Below are 24,227 nucleotides of genomic sequence, written 5' to 3'. Positions count from 1 at the left end.
TCCCCGCGCCGTGCGGGATGAGCTACGCCGCTTGCAACAGGACGGGCTCGCCTGTAGTGACTTGCTGCCAGCACACCTCGCAGGGGGCGGCCTTGCTGCTGAACGCCGAGCGTGGTGGAGCAGGTTCGGACCAGAAAAATGGCCGTGCCCCTGAAGTGGGAACACGGCTGTAAGTTTTGTTAGGTTTTGCGCGTCCTCTAACCTCATCATCCTGACTGATAACCAGGAGCAGCATAGGCTGACCTGACTTCAGTGGGTGGGAAGCACAGCAGAGGGTACCAGCTGCGAGTTAGGGGTGATGTTCTGGCCGGTGTGAAGCTTGCGAGCCGGATGTCATTTCCATTAAAAATCAAATGAGAAAAAGCAGTTCTCACTGAAGTTTCTGAGATAAAAGTACCAAAAATCACGCAGGAAAAGCCTTCCTGAACATTGTGTTAATGCATCTCTTCGTGTTAACAAACCATCCTTGCTATCTGTAGGCATCTGCTTGGACCTGGAAGCAGCCTGTCTGGAGGTGCTGTGCACCCAAGACACTCATTGGGACATGTGTCTTGCCATTTGTGTTCATCTCCTGCCCCAGGCAGGGTTACCTCCTCCAGCACAGCTGTTAAGGGAACTGGAAGCCCTTAGAATTAAATGCAGACTTAGGGCATTGGGAAGGTGCCAAAATCACAGTGGGCTCACTGCAGGGCAGGTGTGAGAATGCTTTGCAACTATGAAGAAGGTGTTGTGGATGATTGTTTTATGATCTTGCCAATTTGTCGCAGATCCTAATACATGATCACTTGAAGTGACTTAGAGTTCGATGACAAGGTTCACTCTTATTACTTACTACCTGGAGAAAACATACAAAGGAAAATCGAGCTAAAATCTATTTAGAATGATTTACACAGAGACCGGAGGTGCAAAAAGGTAAGGGAGATCCTCCCATTGAGTGACAAGGTTCAGAGTGGATCCCCTAAACTCCTGATGGAGCCTAGGTGTGGCTGAATCCAGACTTAGTCACAGACCTGGTCAGTGGCTTCTGGCTAAAGGATCATATGTGCACAACCAATTCTTTAGATCACTTGTGGCTGAGATTTCAAAGTTTCATCGTTCTTATTCCCAATTCAGTTATCTTCTGTCTGGACATCCGGTGTTAGTTTGCACCAAAGTTCAAACCATTCAGTCTGGGCATCTGATGGTAGTAGTTTACTCCAAGGACTGAGGTTTACCGACACAGACAGAGGCATCAGATTTTATTAAAATAAGTAATTTAATTGCTTTTGGAACAGTACCTCTGAAGAGGGGGGACTCAAACGAAGAAATCTCTGGGCAATTATTACCCTTACAGACTATTCACACACCCTTTGGTCCAGTAGTGATTCTGGCCTAAGTTCTTCTGAGATCTTATTGGATTCCTTCACTGTCTTCAGACAGGCCGTTTGTTATACTGTTGAATTGCAGTTGCTGTTGATGATTGCAGCCTTGAAGCCATCTTATCTTATGATTTATACTGGCTCTGGAGGCCCCTGTTTTGAGTAAGTAGGTACACATTCAGTAAATCGAAGTGAAAATTTTCAGCTTGTGGCCTAAGGTTTCAGCAAGTCTAGCAATTCATGCTAGGTAAGTAAGGCTAAGCAAACAGCACACTGATAGAGTCATCCCTGGTCAAGGGGGGAGTTGCCTGGTGTGCAGTCCAATCACTGTCCAGGGAGAACTCAAATTGGGCTTATCCAGTGATCTGTCACTGGTAAAAGATCTCTGTCTTGAGAAGGAACCTTGAAAGGTGTCCTGGCTCAAGGGGAGATCACCACCATGCAGCCACATTGCCTAGCAGGGAGAGCTCAAAAAAGGCTCACTCAGGATGTCATATTTATGGGATAAAGTGGCTGGCTGGTAGTCAAATTGCATACAGTGGGAGAGGTGTGTGCAAGACCTCTTGTTGCTCTGCTCCTTTGTGGGTTTCCTATTGGAGTTCTGGGCCTGGCTACAGCTCAGGACTTCATCTTCTGTGGAGCTTGTACCAAACTGATGCTGGTTTGGGTTAAGCAGGGGGCAGGTTGAGTGCATCTGTCACAGGTCTGCACTGTGACCTTTCTTCTCTTTCTCAGCTGCACATGCACATGTAGCCCCTGGTCTAGGGGCCTTGCTGCATCCAGCTGAGCATGGCAGCCCTACTGCAGCTGTAGAGGCTGAGATGTTTCCTCCTAGGGTTTAGGGCACTGCTGATTCAACCGTATGCTAAGCTACATGTGTCTCACTAGAGGTGTCTGCCTGACACAGCTGTGGGTTTGACACAGCTAAACTCTACTTTGGGGAACAGTACCTTACCAATTTGCTTGTGCCTGGCACCAATTTGTCAACTGGATTTGTAGGCAGCCAGCTGTGACACTGCCGTAAAGCCAGATAAAGCCTCACCCCCTTCCTCTTGAGGGCATGAAGTGCAAAAGCTGTGGGCTGGCCTTAATCTACTGCAAGGAGCTACTGAGAGCAAGAAGGAAGGGGACGGCTGCTGAGAACCTGAGAAGTCAAACTTGTGGAAACTGGGTAATTCACTGATTTGGTGGGACCCAGGAAGTTTTTCTCAGGAGGCATTGACTGGACTTCTGCCAGTTTTCAGCAAAACTGGTGGTGAAATGTGTTAATGGTACCTCATTATCTGTTAATTACTCTGTCAATAAAATGTGAGACTGCTTATAGTTCTGGGTCATTAGGACAGTGGTGGTAACCACTGTCTAGGAATGGCTCTGCCTTATTTGCAAAGCTGTTGAGTGTATCCTTATGAATATTTACCTGACCACTTGGGAAAAAATATTCCTCCTTGCCCCTGCATCAGGGAAGGCTTTTTTGTTTATCTTAATTCTTTATGTGATCTCTTTTCTTACCTCTCCAGATGACAGGTATATCAATCTTCTTTTTGTCCAATTGCCTAAAGCTTCTGAGGTGAAAGAAATACATGCATCTGTACCTGAAAGAGAGAAGCTGCTATTTCAAGGAATGGCCGTACAATAGGGCTCTCTCATCATCATTCCAAATTATAGTTAAAGCCGCAACTAATAATGTGCCCCATCATTTTTATTTTTTTTTTAAATAGGAAGAACAAAAGACTTTGAAAACAGTTAATCTAAAATAAAGTATGCTGGAATTCATATGCAGAATGCTTGTGGCTGTAGCTTGTTAGTATTTTATGTATATATATGTATATATTAGGCTAGTTAATATTTCCTGATAGGGGGCCAATTCATTTAAATGGCTACCTTTCCCCATATACCAGATGCTCAGGCCCAGTCAGCATGGGTTTATGAAAGGCAGGTCCTGCCTGACAAACCTGGTCTCCTTCTATGACAGGGCGACTTACTTATTGGAGGAGGGAAAGGCTGTGGATGTTCTTTACCTTGACTTTAGCAAGGCCTTTGACACCGTTTCCCACAGCATTCTCCTGGCGAAACTGGCTGATCGTGGCGTGGATGGGCACACGCTTTACTGGGTAAAAAACTGTCTGGATGGCCGGGCCCAAAGAGTTGTGGTGAATGGAGTTAAATGCAGTTGGCGGCCAGTCACGAGTGGTGCCCCCCAGTGCTCGTTTTTGGGGCCACTCCTGATTAACATCTTTATTGATGATCTGGACGAGGGGATCGAGTGCACCCTCAGTCAGTTTGCAGATGACACCCAGTTGGGTGGGAGTGTTGATGTGCTCGAGGGTAGGGAGGCTCTGCAGAGAGATCTGGACAGGCTGGAGCCATGGGCTGAGGCCAACTGGAGGAGTTTCCATAAGGCCAAATGCCGGGGGCTGCCCTTGGGCCACAACAACCCCCAGCAGCGCTACAGGCTTGGGGAGGAGTGGCTGGAGAGCTGCCAGTCAGAGAGAGACCTGGGGGTGCTGATTGTCAGCCCGATGAACAGGAGCCAGCAGTGTGCCCAGGTGGCCAAGAAGGCCAATGGCATCCTGGCTTGTGTCAGCACTAGAGTGGCCAGCAGGGACAGGGAAGGGATCTGACCCCTGTACTCGGCACTGGTGAGGCCACACCTCGATTCCTGTGTTCAGTTTTGGGCCCCTCACTACAAAAAGGACATTGAATGACTGGAGCGTGTCCAGAGAAGGGCAACAAAGCTGGTGCAGGGTCTGGAGCACAGGTTGTATGAGGAGCGGCTGAGGGAACTGGGGGTGTTTAGTCTGGGGAAGAGGAGGCTGAGAGGAGACCTCATTTGCCCTCTATAGCTGCCTGAAAGGAGGGTGCAGAGAGCTGGGGATGAGTCTCTTTAACCAAATAACAAGTGATAGGACAAGAGGGAATGGCCTCAAGCTGCACCAGGGAATGTTTAGACTGGATATGAGGAAGCATTTCTTTACAGATGGGTTGCTGGGCGTTGGTATGGGCTGCCGCACTGCCCAGGGAGGTAGTGGAGTCCCCATCCCTGGAGGTGTCTAAGAGTAGAATTGACACAGTGCTGAGGGATATGGTGTAGCTGGGAACTGTCAATGTTAGGTTAACGGTTGGACTAGGTGATCTTCAAGGTATTTTCCAACATAGACAATTCTGTGTGATATATGCACTTCATCAGAGCAAGTAATCTGCCTGCTCTCAACCCTTGGCTTTTTAGTTAAAAATTTGATTTTATTTTTTTTTCTTAATTTCTTGTAAATGGAGACTGAATGTATGTTCTTTTAATAGTTGTAGCCAGTGCTGTGTTTATCCCCAGGTGAATTCTGCTTACAGTCTTAAGCTGAGTTTGAACTGTTAGTAATTCAGGTGGGCAAAAGCTCAAGGAATGACTACTGAAAATTTCTGTGTGCATTACCATAGATGCCTGGGGCATTTTACGTGGTGAGTAAAGGCACAATACCTCAATTACGTATAAATGAACATGACAAGGTACAGCACCAGGATAGATAAGAGGGAGGGAGTAAGCCATATAGGGAGTGTTATAGGGCACCCTCCTTGGTGAAATATTGCGTGCCACATGCTCTGGATTCCATAGGAAGCAAAATATTTTAAGAGAATTTGTGGACTGAGAAACAGTGCAATCCTGAGCTGAGGTTTGGAAGATGTGGCTGTGGGGCCAAGTGGTGAGTATGATGGTTAGGGGTCCTGAAGGACACTGAAGCCACAGAGCTCACCTGGGTGCATAGCAAGTTATACACTTTGTGCTGCAAAATGTATAGTCTACAGTGATGGGACTGACAAGATGGAAGGAAGCAGAGTGATGTAGAAGGAAGAAGACCAGGGTAGGTTTCTCATATCTGGAGTTCACATCTGGTTCCTCAGTCACTGGACAGCAGTTTTCCTTTCCCTCTGAGTCTCCGTTCCCCATATTGTTACTGATTGTTACTGATTTATTATTTGAGTTGATGATTTTGATAAGGAGACATTAGGAGTAATCGGTTAAATTGAATTTCATAGGAATATAATTTTTTATAGAATATAGTGGTGTAATGTTTTAAGTAGTCATAGAGATACTGTATTTAGTTTAAAGTAACCATACAGCCAGTTATGCTGCTAGATGAGGTACCATTGTTAGAGTGTTTAGTAAGGATGATTTATTGCCCTGTAGACCAGGTGTTTTAAGAGTTGCTTTGTGAAAGAGCCTTAAAGCATGTTTAAATCACAATGTGAGCCAAAGTCCTTGAGTCGGGGCATTGGAGGGTCTTTCTTTTAGGTCAGTAGTCAGTGGTGGTTGCAAAAGCAGCCCCCTGACTCATTTCAGGACTCAAGTGTGCATGACCGGAAAGAGGTGGGAATAAGAAAATGAGTTACAGGAATTATTATGTTTATGTATGAGAACTTGTTTATTATGTATTATATATGTTTATTATGTATCCGATATAATCAACATCCTGCATGAGTTAGGTGTGTGTTGTTGGTGAGACAACTCCCCTACGCACACGGCCATTAATAAAGGAGTGTGTGCTTATCTACATCACATTGGTGTGGACAGGTTCTTCTATCCTGTTTTGGCTGACAATATCACTACGACATTCTCGAATTTTTTTGGTTTTTAAACTCCCATGCTCTTCTAGATGTTCAGAGTGCTGCCAGTAGATGCATTCTTTGTTCCTCCTGTTATTTGCTGCATTATTTTCTGGATGTTTACCATAATTTTACTCTTGACAGCCAGTACATAATTTGGCCCAATTTAAGTTTCTCAGTTTCTCAGAAGAAAGACAACACTTTCTCTGATCCTCTTTGGCACCACTCTTCCAGCAGAATAATTTCTGCCTCACCTGAAATGATGCATGATGTCTGACAAATGTGGTAGTATTTGTGTATTTGAAGACTACAGTTTGCAGTCTATGTTGGACCTATAAATACTGCTTGGAAAAGCAAGCTTCTGGGGGTAGTTAAAATGAATAGAATCTGAGGCTTGTTTCTTTTTTTAATCTTAAAAGAAGAAACCTGTTGGGAGATAATGGACATGTGAGCAATTCTACACATGTGCATGCCTTGGCAAGGACATAGAACAAAGAACTCAGCAACGAACTCCAGGAGATGGGTTGGGCGGAGAAAGACATTTGAGTGTGGCGCTTATTATCCAATCGTGAGAAGGCTCGAAGCGTGTGGACAAAGCTAACTGTCCAATCATAAGGATTGCACCATGTACCGTTTGTGTGCACAGGAGAAACCTATAAAAGGGCTTGCTTACCTTCAATAAATTGGCATTACTTGGTCATACTGGTCGTGTGCGTGTCCATATCTCCTGCATCTGGCGCCTGAACAGGGACCCTCAAGACTGGCACAAGTCTTCGCTGGGGACTTGAAGGAGGTGCAATCGAGGGTGGAAAGCTGGTCAAAACTGATCCAGACCCTGCCCCAGGGTCTGAAGGTGAGAAGCAGCGCGCTGTAATTTGGGTTGAAGATCTGCAAAAAGAAGCAGTGGCCAGGGAGGAATGGGGTCTGTTCTCGGCAGGGACGAGCAAGCAGTGAAAGTCCTCCAAGTTATCCTCTCCATGAGAAGGATAAAATACAATAAGTCCACCCTGAAAGGCTTGGTGAAATGGAGCTGGGAAAGATGACTTATCTCCAATGCAGGTCTCATATTTGAGAAATCTACCTGGGAATCCATAGGAAAAAAGCTTTGGGATGCGATCAGTGAGGAGGGGAGGTCAGCAGAAGAAGTGAGCAACTATCCCATGCTCTGGAAGCTGATTCACGAGACAGTAGAGGAGCTGAGCGACGACCGTGCGGCTGGGGACTGCGAGGCTGGCAACCGCATGGCTGGTGACTGTGAGGCTGGCGACCGCATGGCTGGTGACCACATGGCTGGTACTTCCGCCTTTGCAGCTGTAGAAGCAGCTTCTGGCTCTGATATGCCACCTCCGGTGCCTGCGCTGCTGGCAGATTCCATCACGTTAGGTCAGCCAAAAAACCCGTTTGCTTCATCGGTCGCGCTGGTGGGGCCGCAGCGAGCTGCAGGGGTTAGACCGGGAGCTGAGCGGGCGGGAGCGGGCGATGCCGGAAGTGCGCCTGGCGCCATGAGAGTGGAGAGCGAGGGGAGAGCGGGGGCATCAACGGAGCCCAGCGGGGGGCGGGGCGCAGATGGGAATGTGGGCAGAACCGACGTATCGCCGCCTGCACCTTCCTCGCAGGGAGAGAAACCCCCGCCTCACAAGTCGGCGTTTCAAACAAAGGAACTTCACTCTTGCAACTTATAGGCAAGCTTGAAAAACTGGCTGCAACACGGGAGGAGAAGATGGAGCACAGATCGTGTACCTTTTCATCTGGCAAGCAACTGCAACCGTCTGCTCCTGACCCGCCACCTGGCTATTCGGTTCCAGTACCTGCTTCTAATCCATTCTTGCCATCATCACAGGCAGAGGCTGCGCTTCCTTCGTCTCACCCTACAACTTCACATCTTTTTTCTTCACAGGTGCAGAGTACCTCTGTGGCCATGCACCGATGGAAAGGGATTATTAGAGATGCTATAGTGGAGGGGTCTTTTATTCCTGAAAGCGTACGTTTCCTGTTTCTATTAATAGTGTTAGTGGTACTAATGAATGGGATCCTTTAGACTGGAAATTGCTTGAAAAGGCTAGAGCTTCAGTACTGCAAAATGGTCTTCATCATCAATTAACAAAACAAATTATTAATTATATTTTTTCATCATCGCTGTTAATTCCAAAAGATATTGAACAAATAGCAGCAGTTACATTAACTCCATCTCGAAAAATGTTGTTTGAAAGTGCATGGGCTAAATTAGCTAATAATGAGCAAGCTCAGCCACGACCACAAGGTGATCCACTTTATCTCGTTCAAGCGCAAATGTTGTTAGGTACAGGACCCTTTGCAGCAGTAGATCTACAAGTCAATTTCTCTAATGAAGTGTTGTGACTATTGCCGTCAATAGCTTGTCAAGCCCTAATGTCTGTGCCTGATACAGAAGGGAAACTGTTGCAACAACTAGTTCACACTCTTGATCAGAGAAGCGTTGTCTACTTTATTACTCACATCAGAAGTCACCAATCCAAAGAAGGATTAGGGTATGGAAATGAACTAGCTGATCAATTGGTTGCTCCAGCCTGGTCTGGGCCCTCTCCAAATTTGTTTGCACAAGCTAGAGAATCTCACAATTTTTGCATCAGTCAGCAAAAATGTTGCATAAACAATTTAAAATTCCTCTTGCAGATGCGAAGGGCATTGTTACCTCTTGCCCATCCTGTCAAAAAGTAGGGTTTGGTCTGGGATCAGGAGTTATCCCACGGGGCCTATCACCTTTGCAGTTATGGCAAATGGATGTTACTCACATAGCAGAATTTGGTAGGTTAAAATATGTACATGTCATTATTGATACCTTCTCCATGGTTATTTGGGCTACAGCTCAAGCTGGAGAGACAGCTAAACATGTTGAAAAACACTTATATAGTTCTTTTGCTGTACTTGGAGTGCCAAGAAAGATCAAACCAGACAATGGTCCGGCATATATTTCTGGACGCTTCCAATGCTTCTGTATCTTATGGGGCATTAAACACTGCACAGGAATTCCACACTCTCCCACTGGACAAGCAATCATCGAACGAGCTCATCAAACTCTGACACAAATGCTTCAAAAACAAAAAGGGGGAATGTCAGGTATGATGCCAGCTGAACGATTAAATAAAGTTTTATATGTTTTGAATTTTTTGAGTTTTACAGGAGAACGTCAGGAACCACCAATGATGACTCACAGTTTAGCAATAAAGAGTGATGCTGAACAATCTATGGGCACACAGCAACTGTTAGTTATGTTCAAAAACTTAAATAGTGGGCAATGGGAAGGACCTGTTAAAGTACAATTAACAGGCAGAGGTTATATGTGTTTGCTTACAGATCGTGGCTTACGGTGGGTTCCATCTCGCTGGGTGCAGCCTTGGAAAGAAGGTCACGCTCACAATCCTAAGCCTTGCAATGGTTCTAACAGTGATTAATGCTCATACATTCTGAACGTGTTTATTGAAATCCCTTCCAAACCAGTAGGGGCCCAAGTTACATAGGAAAGTTAACTATGTTCACAGATAGTTGAAGAAGTTGTTACAAGGGGAAATTGTTGGAATTGTTAGAATTGTTATGTTTGTTATTATTTTGCCATGCTTAGTTTGTTGTATTAATAATCGTTGGAAGAAAGCCCGCATGGAATGTGGATTGCTCAAAAACAAAAAGAGGGATATGTTGGGAGATAATGGACGTGTGAGCAATCCTACACATGTGCACGCCTTGGCAAGGACATAGAACAAAGAACTCAGCAACGAACTCCAGGAGATGGGTTGGGCGAAGAAAGACATTTGAGTGTGGCGCTTATTATCCAATCGTGAGAAGGCTCGAAGCACGTGGACAAAGCTAACTGTCCAGTCATAAGGATTGCACCGTGTACCGTTCGTGTGCACAGGAGAAACCTATAAAAGGGCTTGCTTACCTTCAATAAATTGGCATTGCTTGATCATACTGGTCGTGTGCGTGTCCATATCTCCCGCAGAAACCTGTTGAAAGGATAAAGAAAATGCCTCTCAGTCAGAGTCTGTGTTCTGCTGAAGCAGATAGAAGGAAGGCAGGAGATCATGGGAGTTCCTAGTGCCACCTGTGGACAACCAGCTAGCTATGTGATTAGATGGAGATGTTGGATTATGGGTCTAGCATGCTCAGGTTTCAGCTATGATCTGGGATACATCACTTTACTCTCCCTTTCTTCAATTTTTTTTTTGTTCTTGCATAGACCCTCCCCCAGCTCCTGATGTGCACCATGCTTTTGCAGGATTTCTGCAGTGCCTGGCACTGTTGTCCACTCATTTTGGGGAAACATTGTCTGGCCTTAGATGCCTCCATTGCATCTCACAACAGGCAGTGGAGTTTGCCCCTGTGCAGCCCTGGGTTTCCCAGTCTCATGACAGGGAGTAGATCCCACAGGTCCCAGTGTGTTGTCTCTGTGACAGTGTCAGCTTGAGCAGACCCTTTTCCTTCTTACTCATTCCTCTGCTGGCTAGAGAAAAGCTTCTCTTTCTCCTTTTTTGTTCCAAGGAATTTTTTGGCTGGACTGATACCCTGAATCAGTTCACAACCAGCTGTTGTTCACTTGGGGAGGTGAAGCAGGGGAGGAGTTACTGTGCCGTAGTGCTGAGCACTCAGAAATGCCTTGATCTCGGACTCTGTAGTGGGAAGTTAAACTTGAGGCACAGAGAAGTTGTGGCATGGCTAGTGTGATGCTGCCTCAGATCTTGGTGTGGCAGCAGATTGGGAGACCTGTGTTCTCATGTGGGACTGCTGCTCTCTTCCTTAGGCTCGCCCTCCATTCTTATCCCTTGCTCCTATTTTTTCCCATCGTGAGTAATGCACTGAGTACCACCCATAAACTGGGGAGTGGAGGCAGAAATATGCCTCTTGATCTATATGTGAACCTGACGAGTGAAATTCCTGGAGGTATACAAGTCACCTCTCTTAAGCCCGCAGGACACGCCTTTGACTGTAATTTATGTTTGTTTTAAGCACCCCTTTCTAATGTAACAGCTGTGTAGAAGGATCCTGCTGCAAAGGAAAATTGGGTTGTAACACCTTTATCCACTGATTATTCTCAGGGAAGTAAGGTGAGAGAAAGGTACTGTCGGTGACTGTATACTGAGATGCTGAACAAGCCTTGGTGCTGCTCCTGTGCTATCTCACAGCCACCTAGAGCACTGTTTAACAGATCCCATTTTATGGTCTTGGGGAGAGATTATACCCTTGCTTTTAGCTCTTTAAAGCTTCAGTCAGACATGTGTGAGCTCTAGGAGGTGCACAGGGACAGGAGAGTGCCAGAAGGTACTACAGGGGAAGCACAGACCTGCTCAGGCACACGAAGGGCTTTGCCCCATCTCTTATGCAGAGTAGTGGCAGACTGTTTGCAGGGGTCAAGCATGGAAGCAGAGCAGTGCTGGGACCTCACTCTCCACCTCCTGAAGGTAAAGGAGCTGCTAAATGAGTGTGAGGCACTATCATGTCCCGAACAGCTGTAATGCTGCCTTTTGGCTGAAGGTGTGAGCTCCTGTTGTAGTATCACCTGGTGATCATACTCAACTGCTGGTGCCCAGAAACTGGCTCTGCAGGGTCTGGAGAGGTTTTCCCAAGTGGGAAACTAAGCCCTGTTCTCTGGCCCCTATGCTGGCTCGAGCAGTTCTGAGAAGGGAGGTCTGAATGGTGCTTGGAGTGAGTTGCCAAGTTCATGACCGCTTCTGTTTGCCAACAAGAGCGCTCAGCCACTTTGCTTTATAAGGTTTCAATCTCCAGGACTGTGTGAGAAGTTTTGTTATGTTTCAGCCTGCTTTCTTCTGCCTGTGCTGCAGGCTATTTAAAGGAAGACTTTATGCCTGATGGCCTGTGTGATTTCCTCAGTGGTACCACTAATAACTGGCAGTATTACTCTGCTTTCAGCATCTGACTGTGAAAGCTGGGGGGATTTACAGAGTGAAAAAAGTGAGAGTGCAGTTCCAAACACCTTTCTGGCTAGGCTGTGTGCAGTAGTCTGGAGTAGTGCTGATGATCCATGTTAAAGCCCGTTACTATCTTTCTGGTCTTGAGTCTTCTGACTGGGTTTATTCAGGTGCTGAATTGAAGTTTTAAGCTGGCTGATGACCACTTGTTCCTTATGATTCCTTGCAGCTGCGTGTGTTGTACGTTGCCATGTACATGATCAGACTTGTGTTAAGTGAAGGAGTGTTGACCTCCTGACCTTGTGTCTGTCCTAGGTGCCTCTTCTGTCTTTTTGCTTGCTTGTAGATAGAAGACAGAACTTCCGGTCCTTCCTCCTTGCTCTCTGATGACTATTTCTAGTTCTCACCTCAGCGGTGTGTCCTTCAACTTTTCCCTCCTATCATTTGTCAGGAGGGAACCCTGTCTCATTTTCCTTCTTGTTTTACTTTGTATATTCATTTTCCTATGTTCTTCCTGAGTCTGTGTCAGATTCATATTCACTTGTTGCTCTGTATCTTCTTTACTTTTAAGTGCTGCATCATGTTTGTTGTCCATTCTTACTGTGGTCTTCAGAAGAGTTTTTATGGTCTGTAATTTAGGAGTGCATTCTAGGGCTGTCCTAGGACTGTCCTGGAGTTGTAGCATGGCATTACCAAGGTCTGAGGTATCCTTCAGACTCTTGACATGCTGCAGAAGTATCTGAAGAGCTCTTTGGAGTATACACAGTTTGTTGGTTTGTGCTGGTAAGCTGGACTAGTGGTAGCACGCTGAAGTGCTGCTTGATCTGTGGCCTGGGTTTGATGTAGAGAGCTGTTGGAGAAGGTTGTCCAGGATGAGCCATTGCAGAGCAGTCTTTAAGATTAACCTTTCTGACCCTTGGTGTTTAGTGTCAGAAAGTTATAGGCCATGTGGTTCCAACAAATTCCTCCAAGCAGCATGTTCTGCATTTGGCAGTCAGGCAGGCCTCTTGGACCAGCATACATGCACACTTTTCCTGAGCTGAGATTAGAGTTATCTGCTGGCTGAAAGCTGACCAGATGTTTGATTGCATCTGGCAACGTGTCCTCTTAGGCATACAAGGACTGCTTCTTCCTGTCTGTGCAGACAGATAGAAACTGGTTTGTCCATTGCTCTAGTAAGGACCACTGTAGCAGTGGGGTGCATGCTGTTGGTGATGGAGGTCATACCTGCTGCTAGTCTAAAGTGACTTGGCAGGGTCCAAGCAGGATCCATTTTGCCCCATCTGTTCTCCTGTCCTGTGGGATTGCTTAGGGCTTGAGTACAGCCCCGTGCTCAGGCATTCCTGAGGATGTTGTGAGGCACATTTTGCAGCAGAACAAACTTAAAGTCTGATTCTGACTTCCTTATGACTGTGTTTTTTGAGAGATTAAAGAAACCTTAATTTAAAGAAATAAGGTTTTTCCTCCTCTGTGTTTAAAAGATCATGCCCTGGAACCACAGGCCAAGTTCGGCCTGCAGAATTTCCTCCCTTATTGTCCAAAGTATTGCATGCACTTCTCTGCTCCTTAAGAAGGGGGACAACTGGGCTGTGAGGGGTCTTGACTGTGTGTCTGTCTGCTCTCTGCTACATTCATGTAAAACTGTATTTCTGCCTGCTCCAGGAAGTCTGTCAGCTGTGTTTTATGTTACTTTTTCAGTGTCTCGCTCAGAGTGGAAAGTTCTTCCAAGGTGCTGCAGTACCATCTAAGTGTCACAGCAATTTCTTTGACAAAAGGTGCCTTGCTGTGCTGAAGTGAGAGGCATCAAGGTGAAGGTGATTGAGACTCTGCTGTCCTGCTCTGCTTCAGCAAAGTGATGACAGCTTTTGACTTGATAAAAGGTGAAAGCTGGTAAAGTGTCTTGCATGGACCATGGCCTGCTTGGGCTGTGGTTTTGGCTGAAGACCCAGTGTTGCATTTCAGGAGGAGAAAGCCAAGGCCAATCTTCTCGTGCTTTTAATCAAATTTTTTTTTAATTGAATTTTGACCTCAAGACCTGAGAAAAAAAATGGTCAAAGAGGATTCTGTGTCCAAAGATAGTTTAGGAAAAGTCTATGCTGGCAAGCTGCTGAGCCAGGTGACCTGCTGGCTTGGCACCATATTTTTCTTAAGCCCTGTACTGCAGTGGCCTGGTGTAAATGTTTGTGCTTACTCAGCTGTGTCTCCCTCTCCCCCAGCAAAGTGAGCTGAACTCTTTCCTGTGGACCATCAAGAGAGATCCCCCGTCTTACTTCTTTGGCACCATCCATGTCCCATACACACGAGTCTGGGATTTCATCCCAGAGAACTCCAAGAAGGCCTTCCAGCAGAGCCACATTGTGTACTTCGAGCTGGACCTCACTGACCCCTACACCATCTCAGCTCTCAACAGCTGCCAGCTCCTGCCACAGGGAGAGAACCTCCAGGACGTGCTGCCCCACGACATCTACTGCCGGCTTAAGCGACACTTGGAGTATGTTAAGCTCATGATGCCGTCCTGGATGACACCAGACCAACGGGGCAAAGGGCTGTATGCAGACTACCTTTTCAATGCTATTGCTGGCAACTGGGAGCGGAAGAGGCCAGTGTGGGTGATGCTGATGGTGAACTCTCTGACAGAGGTAGATATCAAGTCACGAGGTGTCCCCGTTCTGGATCTGTACCTGGCCCAGGAAGCAGAGCGGCTGAAGAAGCAAACAGGTGCTGTGGAGGAAGTGGAGGAGCAGTGCCACCCGCTCAATGGTCTGAACTTTTCCCAGGTGAGATGGAGTGGTGTGCAGGGTGCCAAGCTGGCTACTTGGGTGGATGTCACAGCAGCAAGAGCATGGGCTGGGACATGGAGTAAGTGCTGTCTGCCCAGAGTCTCGTGTTTGCTGTCAGCAACCCATGCTTTGCATGTGCCCCCAGGAAGGTTTGCTATCTGTAGTTTAGGCCATGTCTTAAATTCATTTAGACCTGGCCTGGGGAGACCCCTGTCTTCTTCCCTGGTCATCCTTGAGCAGGCTCCACCCTAAGAGACACCGGACCTTTGAATGGCTGCTCTCTTATCCTGACTGGGCTGCCCTGAAGAAGCCTGAGGCAGGCTTGGGCTCAATGTCTAAACTTGCTTTTGTAATAGATAGTTAAGAAAAAAGGTGTAATCACTGGGGGGAAGAAGAGGCGCTGTGAGTAAAGCTGCAAAGTAAGCACTGGTTGGAAAAGTGTCCCTGTGGACCTGTCAGTGCCCTCAGAAATAGGGTCCTATCCTCTGCATTGAGAGAAGTGTTCTTTGGGTTTGTTTGTTGGTTGTTTTTTTTATATCTCTTCCTTTGAGACCTGGTTTGGGCCAGCACAGCAAAGCAGGGAGCTCCACAGACTAGTTAGTGCAGGCCCTTGTGTGAGTGTCTCTGTGTTTGCAAACCAGACGGAGTTTAGCACAGTTGTTCATGCAGCGTCAAACCAGACAAGTAGAACAACCTCTGTGTTGTCCATCTGTTGGGTGGGGCAGTCATGGGCTCTACTCTCTGAACTAAATACACCAGGGAGCAGCATCTGTTGCTGTCTCTGCCTGCCTGGTGGGATCACAAGCAGGCATAAGCTTGCTCTTGGTGTGGGGTACCTTTTCTGAAGGGAGGTGCTAGTTTGGGGCAAGGAAGTAGCATTGTTTAGCAATAAGTGAGACCTGCTGATGCAGCATTCCCTGGTAGCCCAAGGTGGGAAGGCTTTTAGCCATGAGGCTGGGGAGTTCTGAATGATGTCTGACCCTTTCCCCTGCATCCTGAAGCTTTTCCAGTCACTGATGCAGAGTTTATATTGCAGAAGGGGAGGCGCAGCCCAGCAAGGGCAGAGACAGCAGTTCAGGGCAGGTGTCAGAAGTGCTGCTACCCCAACCAATCTTGGTGGGGGACCACAGTGTGGGGAATAGCACGTTAGCCCAGGGTGCAGTTCTTAATGGCAGGCAGGGCATCTGTGTGCCTCTCTTCCCTTGTTTGGAGCTGGGCAGCCTCATTTGTATCTCCAGGGTTTTGCTTGACTGTGCTTTGAATACTTGGGCTTTTGCTGTTTGCTTGCAGCCTCCCTAGGAATGGGCTGGGAAGTTCCACCTCCTCCATCTCTTAGCTGGTTGGGGCTTTATTAACATTATTGCCCATGTTTTTATTTGGCAGATGCTGCCCTTCTGGTTTAGCATGATAGAAGGTAGGGGTGTGGGGGAGGGCACGTGCTATTCCACTGTCCTGTGAGAAAGTGGTTGGGAGACTGAGAAATATATGTTGCAAATCATGTCCCTGTTAAGCTCATGCAACTGTTGACACTTACTTTAGGCCTTCGCACAGCTTTCTTCAACGAACGGTTGTTGCTGTGCTGTTTTGCAAGTGGAATAAATACCATATAAACCAGGAAGCTGCATGAGGTGGGGGGACAGAGCTGCAACATCCAGAGTTGCCCAACTGGGGGACATTTATTTTGAGAGCCCAGCTGAGGGGGTCAGGGTAACCAGAACTACAGGAGAAATTTAGCTCTAGTCAGGAAAAATGCAGCCCTTGGTTACCCCACGGTGGGTGGAGATGTGCAAGTGCATCATGCGTGCTGTGACTCTTCCCATGCCTGCTCACTTCCAGGGGAAAATAGCACACTGTCCCTTGTGGGAAGAAGTCTGGAGCAGCTACTGCACCTCAAATTCACACCCTCACTTCTGCCCTTCTAGATTTGCAATACAGGCAGCTCAAGGAAAAGGAGAACCAGAGGCAGATGATTTTTATGTTTCTAAGCCAATTTCATGGTTGTTTCAGAACCTGACTTGTGAAATTTCATGGTTGACAATTCTGTAAATCTTTGATTTCAGAGCTTTCTTCTCAGTTTGTTCAGACACTTCAGTTAGTTATGTGTTTAATATAAAACAAAGACTTAAAATAGTCTGTCTGAAAATTATTTCCTTTGGTATTGTGCTGTTGTCTGGGAACCCACAGTATCAGACCGCTTCTGTGTCTGCCTTTCAAGTGAGTAAACACACAGGGATGACTTAGAAACTTCTGCTGGGAAAAATGGGGACACAAAACCATGAATAGTCTAATCCTGTGAAAGACATGCTTTTTTTGTTGCAGTAGATTCGCAGAGAGATGATTATGGGGAACAGAAGCAAGTTGAGGGCTCTCAGTTTATGTTAGGGTTTGCTCTTTCTTTCACTTAGGACATGGTTGTACTACCTGTTGAGGGGGACTTCCTGGCTACTTAAAATCAATACATTGTTATTAGTTAGGTCCCTCTTTTGATCTATACTATTGGACAAGGCCTGGCTGTTGTTGAGTATGTTAATGAAGGAGAAGATCTGGAACAGTTTATCACCGATTGTCTCCATGGAGTTGCACAATGCTCAGTTAACTGTAAAGTGCAGACAAACCCAAGCTAGGGATTTCCTTCTTCTCCTGTGAGGAGAAAATAAAATAAGCAACTCCCCCTCTTCCACATATAACAGCTAACACTGCCTGTCATGGAGTTCTGTGTTGGGATGTATTTGCTCAAGTTTCCTCTTTATCTTTTGTTTTATGACTCTCTTATTTTACCTGCCACATCTCGCTGTCCTTGCTCAACTCAGGCTGTCCGCCCACATAGCCAGGCCTTAAAAGTATCATTTCTATATGATACACAATGGTGTGTATATGATCTGTCAAATAGTTTACTGCCTCTGCAATCACCCTCTCTTGTTCCAAGATCTGTGCAACATTAGGGAGTATGGAAAAATTAGTCTGTCTTCATACCAGGGCCATAGTGTTACTTTGCCTGTTTCGTGTTGTTTCTGTCCTAGTTTCTCTTAAAGACTTTTTTCTCACACCCCACCTTCTTTCACCAGTAGTGCCTCTCCTATTGCAGTACCCTATAAGGATTCATGTCTCATTCCTAGCAGCATCTGGGCTTCTAGAAGATAAAAGACTTTGTTGCTATACACAATCTGACTTCCAGCATTGGAGTCAGTCCTTCAAACCTTCCAGTTGTTCCTCTGAAGTTATGCATGTGCTTACATGTTTGCTGGATTTAGAGGCATTAGTGCTCTGGCTGAAAGCCCATGCAGCTTTGCTGTTGACTCTAGCAGTAGTGTCATGAACATTAGTTTGTTATTGGCTCAGAATATGAGCTGTCCTTGGCCTCTAACATGCCATGCACTTGTACGCAGACTGTGCTTTGGCACACTTGCATGGTGTCCAGGTTGTGTTTCTCACAGACTAGTTTAAGCTTGAACACAAAAAGTCTGGACTTGTGTCCACCCTCTGCAGGGGACTGAGCCTTAAGTGTATAAACACTGTCCAACCATCACCACTTCCTAGCCAAGACCCTGGCCAATTTGGCTTGTCCAAGCTTGGGACACTTGATGGAAGACTTTACCTGTTAGCTGTTCTTGATTTGAGAATTGTTTTACCCACGTACTTCCCTGTGTCCAGACCTTGCCACAACGCTCTTCCTATCTGAGCATCTGAATACATGGCTACATCTTCAAAGTAATCTTCAGGGCTGCTTGGGTGGCACTAGAAAGCAGGGAGCTACTAAGGACTGACTGCTCCTGAAATCCTGGCTCCAGCTCTGAGACTGAGCACTTGGAAATCTTGTCTTTTCCATCTCTCAACAACTTCCTCATACAGTTAGATGCAGATAGAAAATAAAGGAAAGGCTTCTAGAATTGATAATTTTCTGTTAATTATGATATGAATTTTTTCATGGTTCTACTCAAAGAGCAACATCTGCAAACAACAAAGCAGTGAGAGATTCTGCTTGACAGGATCCCTTGGAAGACAATCCTGAAGGGTATAGGGGTCCAGGAAGGCTGGGCACTCTTTAAGAAGAGAGTCTTAATGGTACAGGAGCAGGCTGTCCCCAGGTGCTGTGAGAAGCCGATGCCAGAGAAGACCACCCTGGCTGAACAGGGAGCTTTGGCTGCAACTCAGGGAGAAAAGGAGAGTTTACAGACTTTGGAGGAAGGGGCTAGCCACTCACAATTACAAACACATGATTACACACGATTACAAAGATGCTGTGAAGCTATGCAGGGTGGAAATCAGGAGGTCTAAAGCCCAACTAATAATTAATGTGGCTTCAGCAATCAAGGACAACAAGAAATGTTTCTGTAAGTATGTGAGCAGCAAAAGAAAGACCAGGGAGAGTCTCCATCCCCTGCTAGATGCAGGAGGAAACATGGTAACAAGTGATGAGGAAAAGGCTGAGGTGCTTAATGCCTTCTTTCCTTCAGTCTTTAATAACAAGACTAGATATACTGAGGGAATCCAGCCTCCTCAGCCAGAAGACAGAGACTGGGAGAACGACCCCCCTGCAGTCCAGGAGGAGACAGTCAGTGACCTGCTGCATCACACAGACACACACAAGTCTATGGAACCAGATGGGATACACCCGAGGGTGCTGAAGGAGCTGGCTGGGGTGCTTGCCAAGCCGCTTTCCATCATTTACCAGCAGTCCTGGCTGACCGGGGAGGTCCCGACTGATTGGAAATTGGCCAGTGTGACGCCCATCTATAAGAAGGGTCAGAAGGATGATCCAAGAAATTACAGGCCTGTCAGCTTGACATTGGTGCTCGGGAAGCTGATGGAGCAGCTCACCCTGAGTACCATCACATAGCACATGAGGGACAACCAGATGCTCAGGCCCAGTCAACATGGGTTTATGAAAGGCAGGTCCTGCTTGACAAACCTGATCTCCTTCTATGACAGGGCGACTTACTTATTGGAGGAGGGAAAGGCTGTAGATGTTTCTTACCTTGATTTTAGTAAGGCCTTTGACACCATTTCCCACAGCATTCTCCTGGCGAAACTGGCTGATCGTGTTTTGAGTTTGTGTGTAGACGCATCTGCAGCCTCCACGTCTGTACATCAGGGATGAGGAATGAATGGCCTGGCTGGTGGGAACTAAAATAGCTAAGGCTTCGCATTTCTATTGTCATAATTAGAGTTTAATTAAGAGTTTATCAACTACCTGCGGAGTTCAGGGTTCTTCCCTCAGTGAGAGTAAAAGGGAAATTCAGTTGCTGATCTGCTGCCTGTGCATTTAGAAGTGTGGACGCTTTGTTTCAAACAGCCTGGACTCTGCAGTAGGGCTTTGAAATCTCAAATGGTGGATTTTTCTGTGGCACTGGTTTGCACTGGTCATACATGGCATTTTAAGCTCCTACACTCTGTACGCCTATCAACTAGCTGGATTTTTGCATTAAAAGTGTCTTTTGCTTGGCATATTACACAGCAGAAACAGAAGACATCAGGTGTTAAATGTGTCTTGGTCTCTCATTGCAGCTTCTGTAGACAGCCCCTTACCTGTGGCTGGCTCCCAGTGTTACAATGGGATCATGTCAATACACTTACCTCTTTTCCCAGTTAGTGAGGGGTGGGCAATGACTTGTGTACAATGTTCTGAGAGTGCTCACAACTGGGTTATCCCATTCCCTTCTGGCAAGTCAGTACTAGGCTGGTGGGCTGGTTGACACATTTCATGACACTTGAGATCCTCTAGTTTGGGTGAGAGTACTGTGGTCCTGGGCATCAGAGGCCCCTCAAGGAAGCACAGAGAAGCTCTGGGTTGGATGCTTTTTGAAGCAACTGAAACAACAGTGAAGAGTTCAGGGAGGGGATGTGGGCTTGGCTCATTCAGCTGTGCAGGCAGTTGGATGCCTTCGTGCTAAGCTTTGGTGTCATGGTTTGAACTTGGCTGGTAGCCAATCACTACGTGGCCATTCTTTTATTTCCCACCTCCCACACCCTCCGCTGAATTACGGGAGGGACAAAAAAGAATTTCATATATTGAATAAAAAAAAATAATAATAGTAACTAAACAACAGTAACAATAGTAAGTCCAAACAGGTAAAAATACAGCAGTGGCTCACCAGCCAGCAACCGGTACGCAGCCCACTCCCAGCAGCGATCTTGACTGCACCGGAAATCCTGCCATGCTGACCAGGAAACGGAAACTAAAAATGGGTGTGAGAGAGCATTATGTCACATAATATGGAATACTCCAGTGACCAATCCGGGCCTGGCCCTCTAGCTGCCATCCTTCTCAGCTCAAGGAAAGTTAACTCTATCCTGGCTGAAACCAGGACATTTGGTCTGCACATTCTCAGATCTTGGTGCACGGTAATCGGTCACAATGGCCTGATGCTATGGCTCCATCTGAGGCCTGATTCTGAGGGCCTGCTATGTATTGCTCATTACTAAACCCAAAGTGTGAGACTTTTCCCTTAGACAGCAAGGTTGCAACTTCTCTGGACAGTGCCTGCAGAGTTGTAGAAGACAACTTCCTTTCTGATCTAAGAACTGGAGTGCACAGCTGTCACCTTCTTGTCTAGCAGCTGTAGGACAGTTACTTTTCGGCCCAGGCTGGATTGCGAGGTCCATGGGGACACCACATGGCTCTCATGTCTTGGTGACAGGATTTCTGTTCCATGGCAGAGGTTCCGAAGACTAATTTTTAGTTTTCTTCAAACAAACCCAGACGCATTCAGACTGAGAATATAGCTTAGCTTCAGCTTTCAGCTGTTTGACTTTGTGAAGGTTTGTATCCCACCAAAGTGCCTCTGCTGTCAACTTTCTCTACCTTGTATGGGTACTACAACTGCAATCAGTTTGTCTTTTTTTTTTTTTTTTTTTTTTTGTTAAATGAAGCTAAAAGCAGCCTGTTGAACCTTTCCCATTGGGGCACATTTTCTATGTGTTAACTATTCCTTCAGCTCTTCCGAGGCTTAACAGAATCTGTCTTGTGTTGTGGCAGTCATGTGCATGCTTGGTGCAGTGGTATTGTTGCTATCCTCATCCTTCTGAGTTTGTCAGTGGTTCTTTCATGCTTGTAGAATTCAAAGACCTTTTTACTCTCAATGCTTCCCAGGAAAGAGAGGGTGCTACCTTGTTGTGATGCAGTCCCTGTCTGCTTTGTGGTCAAGATGAACTGCAAGCCTGCAGACAATACTGGTTTTAACAAGAGATCCAGATTACACAGCACCTGTGCTCTTTCCCTAATGATTTTGCTCCTCTGACCTCTGTTTTATCTGCAAAATGCATTAATGATAGAATTGGGGTTTGTTGTGGGTTTTTTGCCCTCTGGGCTGTTGACATTTATGTTGAATGCTGTATGGCAAAGAACTACCCCTGCAGAGGTCTTCAGTAATTTACACAGTTGTTTCTCCTCTGTGTTCACATTTTCAGGTCTACTACCTACCTTTCACATGTCTTCAGTGTGTGGTGTGTTGGGTTTGTATTTCTCTAAATTCCTACTGCCATACACTGTATTCAGAGGTCTGTTCACTGATGCTATTGCCTTTACAGAGTAAACTTGAAAGCTCACAAAAAGTGATCAGGATTTTTGGAAAGGATATGTTTTCCATTATCCTTGTTGACTTGCAATTTTATATAATCCTATAATTATTTTCTATAATCTTCATGAAGATTTTTACTAGCTAGTTAGAAAAGTTGATTGTAAGTAGGATGAGGGGGCTAAAACACAACTTTAAGATGTCTATTGATTTATCTGGCCTAATGTAGAAAGGGTGCATCAGGAACAAGTCATTGTTTTTGAGAACAGAGGAAAGATTGGGTCCCTCAATAAAATTATTATCAGACAGCAGGCTTAGCAGGTAAATACACATCCACACAAGATATCATTAATTTCCAGCATGCCTGAATGAAGGATGCTTGGACATCAAGATGTGTGAACAGTTTCAAAGGGATTAGACAGGTGGATGAAGGATAACTATCCAGGCAATCTCATACATGTCCCAAGTGCCACCTTTGGCTCAAGTTATCCCTCAGCCCCTGACAGCTTGAATTGAGGGCAGGTGCCAGGGGAAGAACCGCTCTGTAGGTGCTCTGCTGTCATTGGAGATAGGCTGTTGGGTTTCTGCTCCACTGGGCAGGTGTGGGAGGGTCTTTCCTAAAACTTCACTGAAACTGCATGCTTGGAGACTCAACTTGAGACAAGTGTAGTAAAATTGGTGCTTAGACACAATGGCCTTCAAGATTCCTTGGCTCACTGGGAACAGGAAGGAGGTGGGCTTTGAAGTTGATAAGGAACAGGTCAGCCAACCTACACCTGGCAGTGTCCCTGATGGAGCACTCAGATGTCCACATTTGCCTCCTTTTCACGATGCTTATCTTTTTTGAGCATGCAGAGGTCAAATGTGAACAAACAAGTTGTGGGGAGCAGTTGACTGTGAAGTCTGAAACCAGGGAGAGGTTTAATGAAGGTATCCATCCATGCTACTTAAGTAATTGTTACTGTCAATTAAAACCAGTAACAGTAACAATAACAGTGTAACAGTCTTTAGTCTGCAATATAGTGTGATCACAATTCTGTCATATAACTGTAAGGGAAGATTCAGGTAGCAAGCTTTGTGCATTTCTCAATCTCTTTACTCTGCTCTAACAAGATTAGTAGGATTGCTAGTTTTGGCCAAAACTCAAATTAATCTTTGGCAGAAAAAGATACACTGTTTCAAGACTTGACTTACCTGAAGCATCTGGTAAATGCATTAGGAGAACATTCTAACATATTTTTTTTCCTTTTTAATGGCAGCTTTTATGTGTTTTTGTGTTGACCTGTTTTGCTTTCTGAGCATGTTCTTTTTGCACAGAGGCTTCATCATCAGCGGACTCAGTGCTAGAGTCTGATTTTCGTCTTATTTACTCAAACTCATAATTTCTGTGTGGATTACTTATAATTTATCAGTGTGTCTCAATCCCCTCGTATCCCCCAAACAGTACCATGTTAGAAAAATGTTTGTACATCTTTATGGACCATCAGGCTGTCAAAGCTCAAATCAACTGGGTTTACAGCAGTGCATAAAATCTGGCTGATTTTACTGCAGATAAATTGGTGCTACCTAGTGCTACTTGATCCAAACAGTAAGCATCATCCCATGGATGTTCCTATCTCCCAAAAGTAAAAGCTGAGGAGCTAGCTGCCTTTGCTGGGTATGTCTGGTGGTCAGGTATCCCCATGCTGGCCACCTGCAGTAGCTGTAGTGAGAGAGCCCTCTGAGATGCATGGCTCATGGGGAGAACATTGTGTCTTGATAACATCCGAAGTACAGTTAGCCCCATCCGCCTCTCAGAAGTGGCAGTTGTTGGCTTACTGGGATGTCACACAGGACAAGCCATCCTAACCCCACCAAGGAGATGGGTTTCATGGTGTGCTTCACTTGGCTGAGCAAGGAGCCTACTCCAAGCATGGCTCATCTATTTTAACTCATGCTTGAGGCAAGGTAGTACAGGACTGCATCACTACAACTCCCTGGCTTTGCTTTTCTGGCACTTGGTGGCATTTTGAAGAGCTTCTTGCAAGCTCAGAGGAAGTTTTTGGACTTCTTGTGGGAACCCATTATATGAAGAACACCAGA

At 46.0% G+C, this 24,227-nt stretch overlaps 1 protein-coding gene across 5 annotated transcripts in view; it reads left to right on the top strand.

Annotated features, from left to right (window-relative positions):
• The window catches only part of TRABD2A (TraB domain containing 2A), a 141,077-nt gene that overhangs the window by 609 nt on the left and 116,241 nt on the right, over window positions 1–24,227 (top strand). For all 5 annotated transcript variants that reach the window (XM_074932130.1, XM_074932128.1, XM_074932127.1 and 2 more), the window contains exon 2: window positions 14,068–14,628. In XM_074932130.1, the coding sequence (XP_074788231.1) occupies window positions 14,068–14,628 (561 nt within the window). The remainder of the gene's footprint in view (window positions 1–14,067; window positions 14,629–24,227) is intronic.

Source organism: Athene noctua, chromosome Z, assembly GCF_965140245.1.
Source record: "Athene noctua chromosome Z, bAthNoc1.hap1.1, whole genome shotgun sequence".
NCBI lineage: Eukaryota > Metazoa > Chordata > Aves > Strigiformes > Strigidae > Athene > Athene noctua.
Note: the sequence above shows the minus strand (reverse complement) of the source record. Positions and strands in the feature narration are given on the sequence as shown.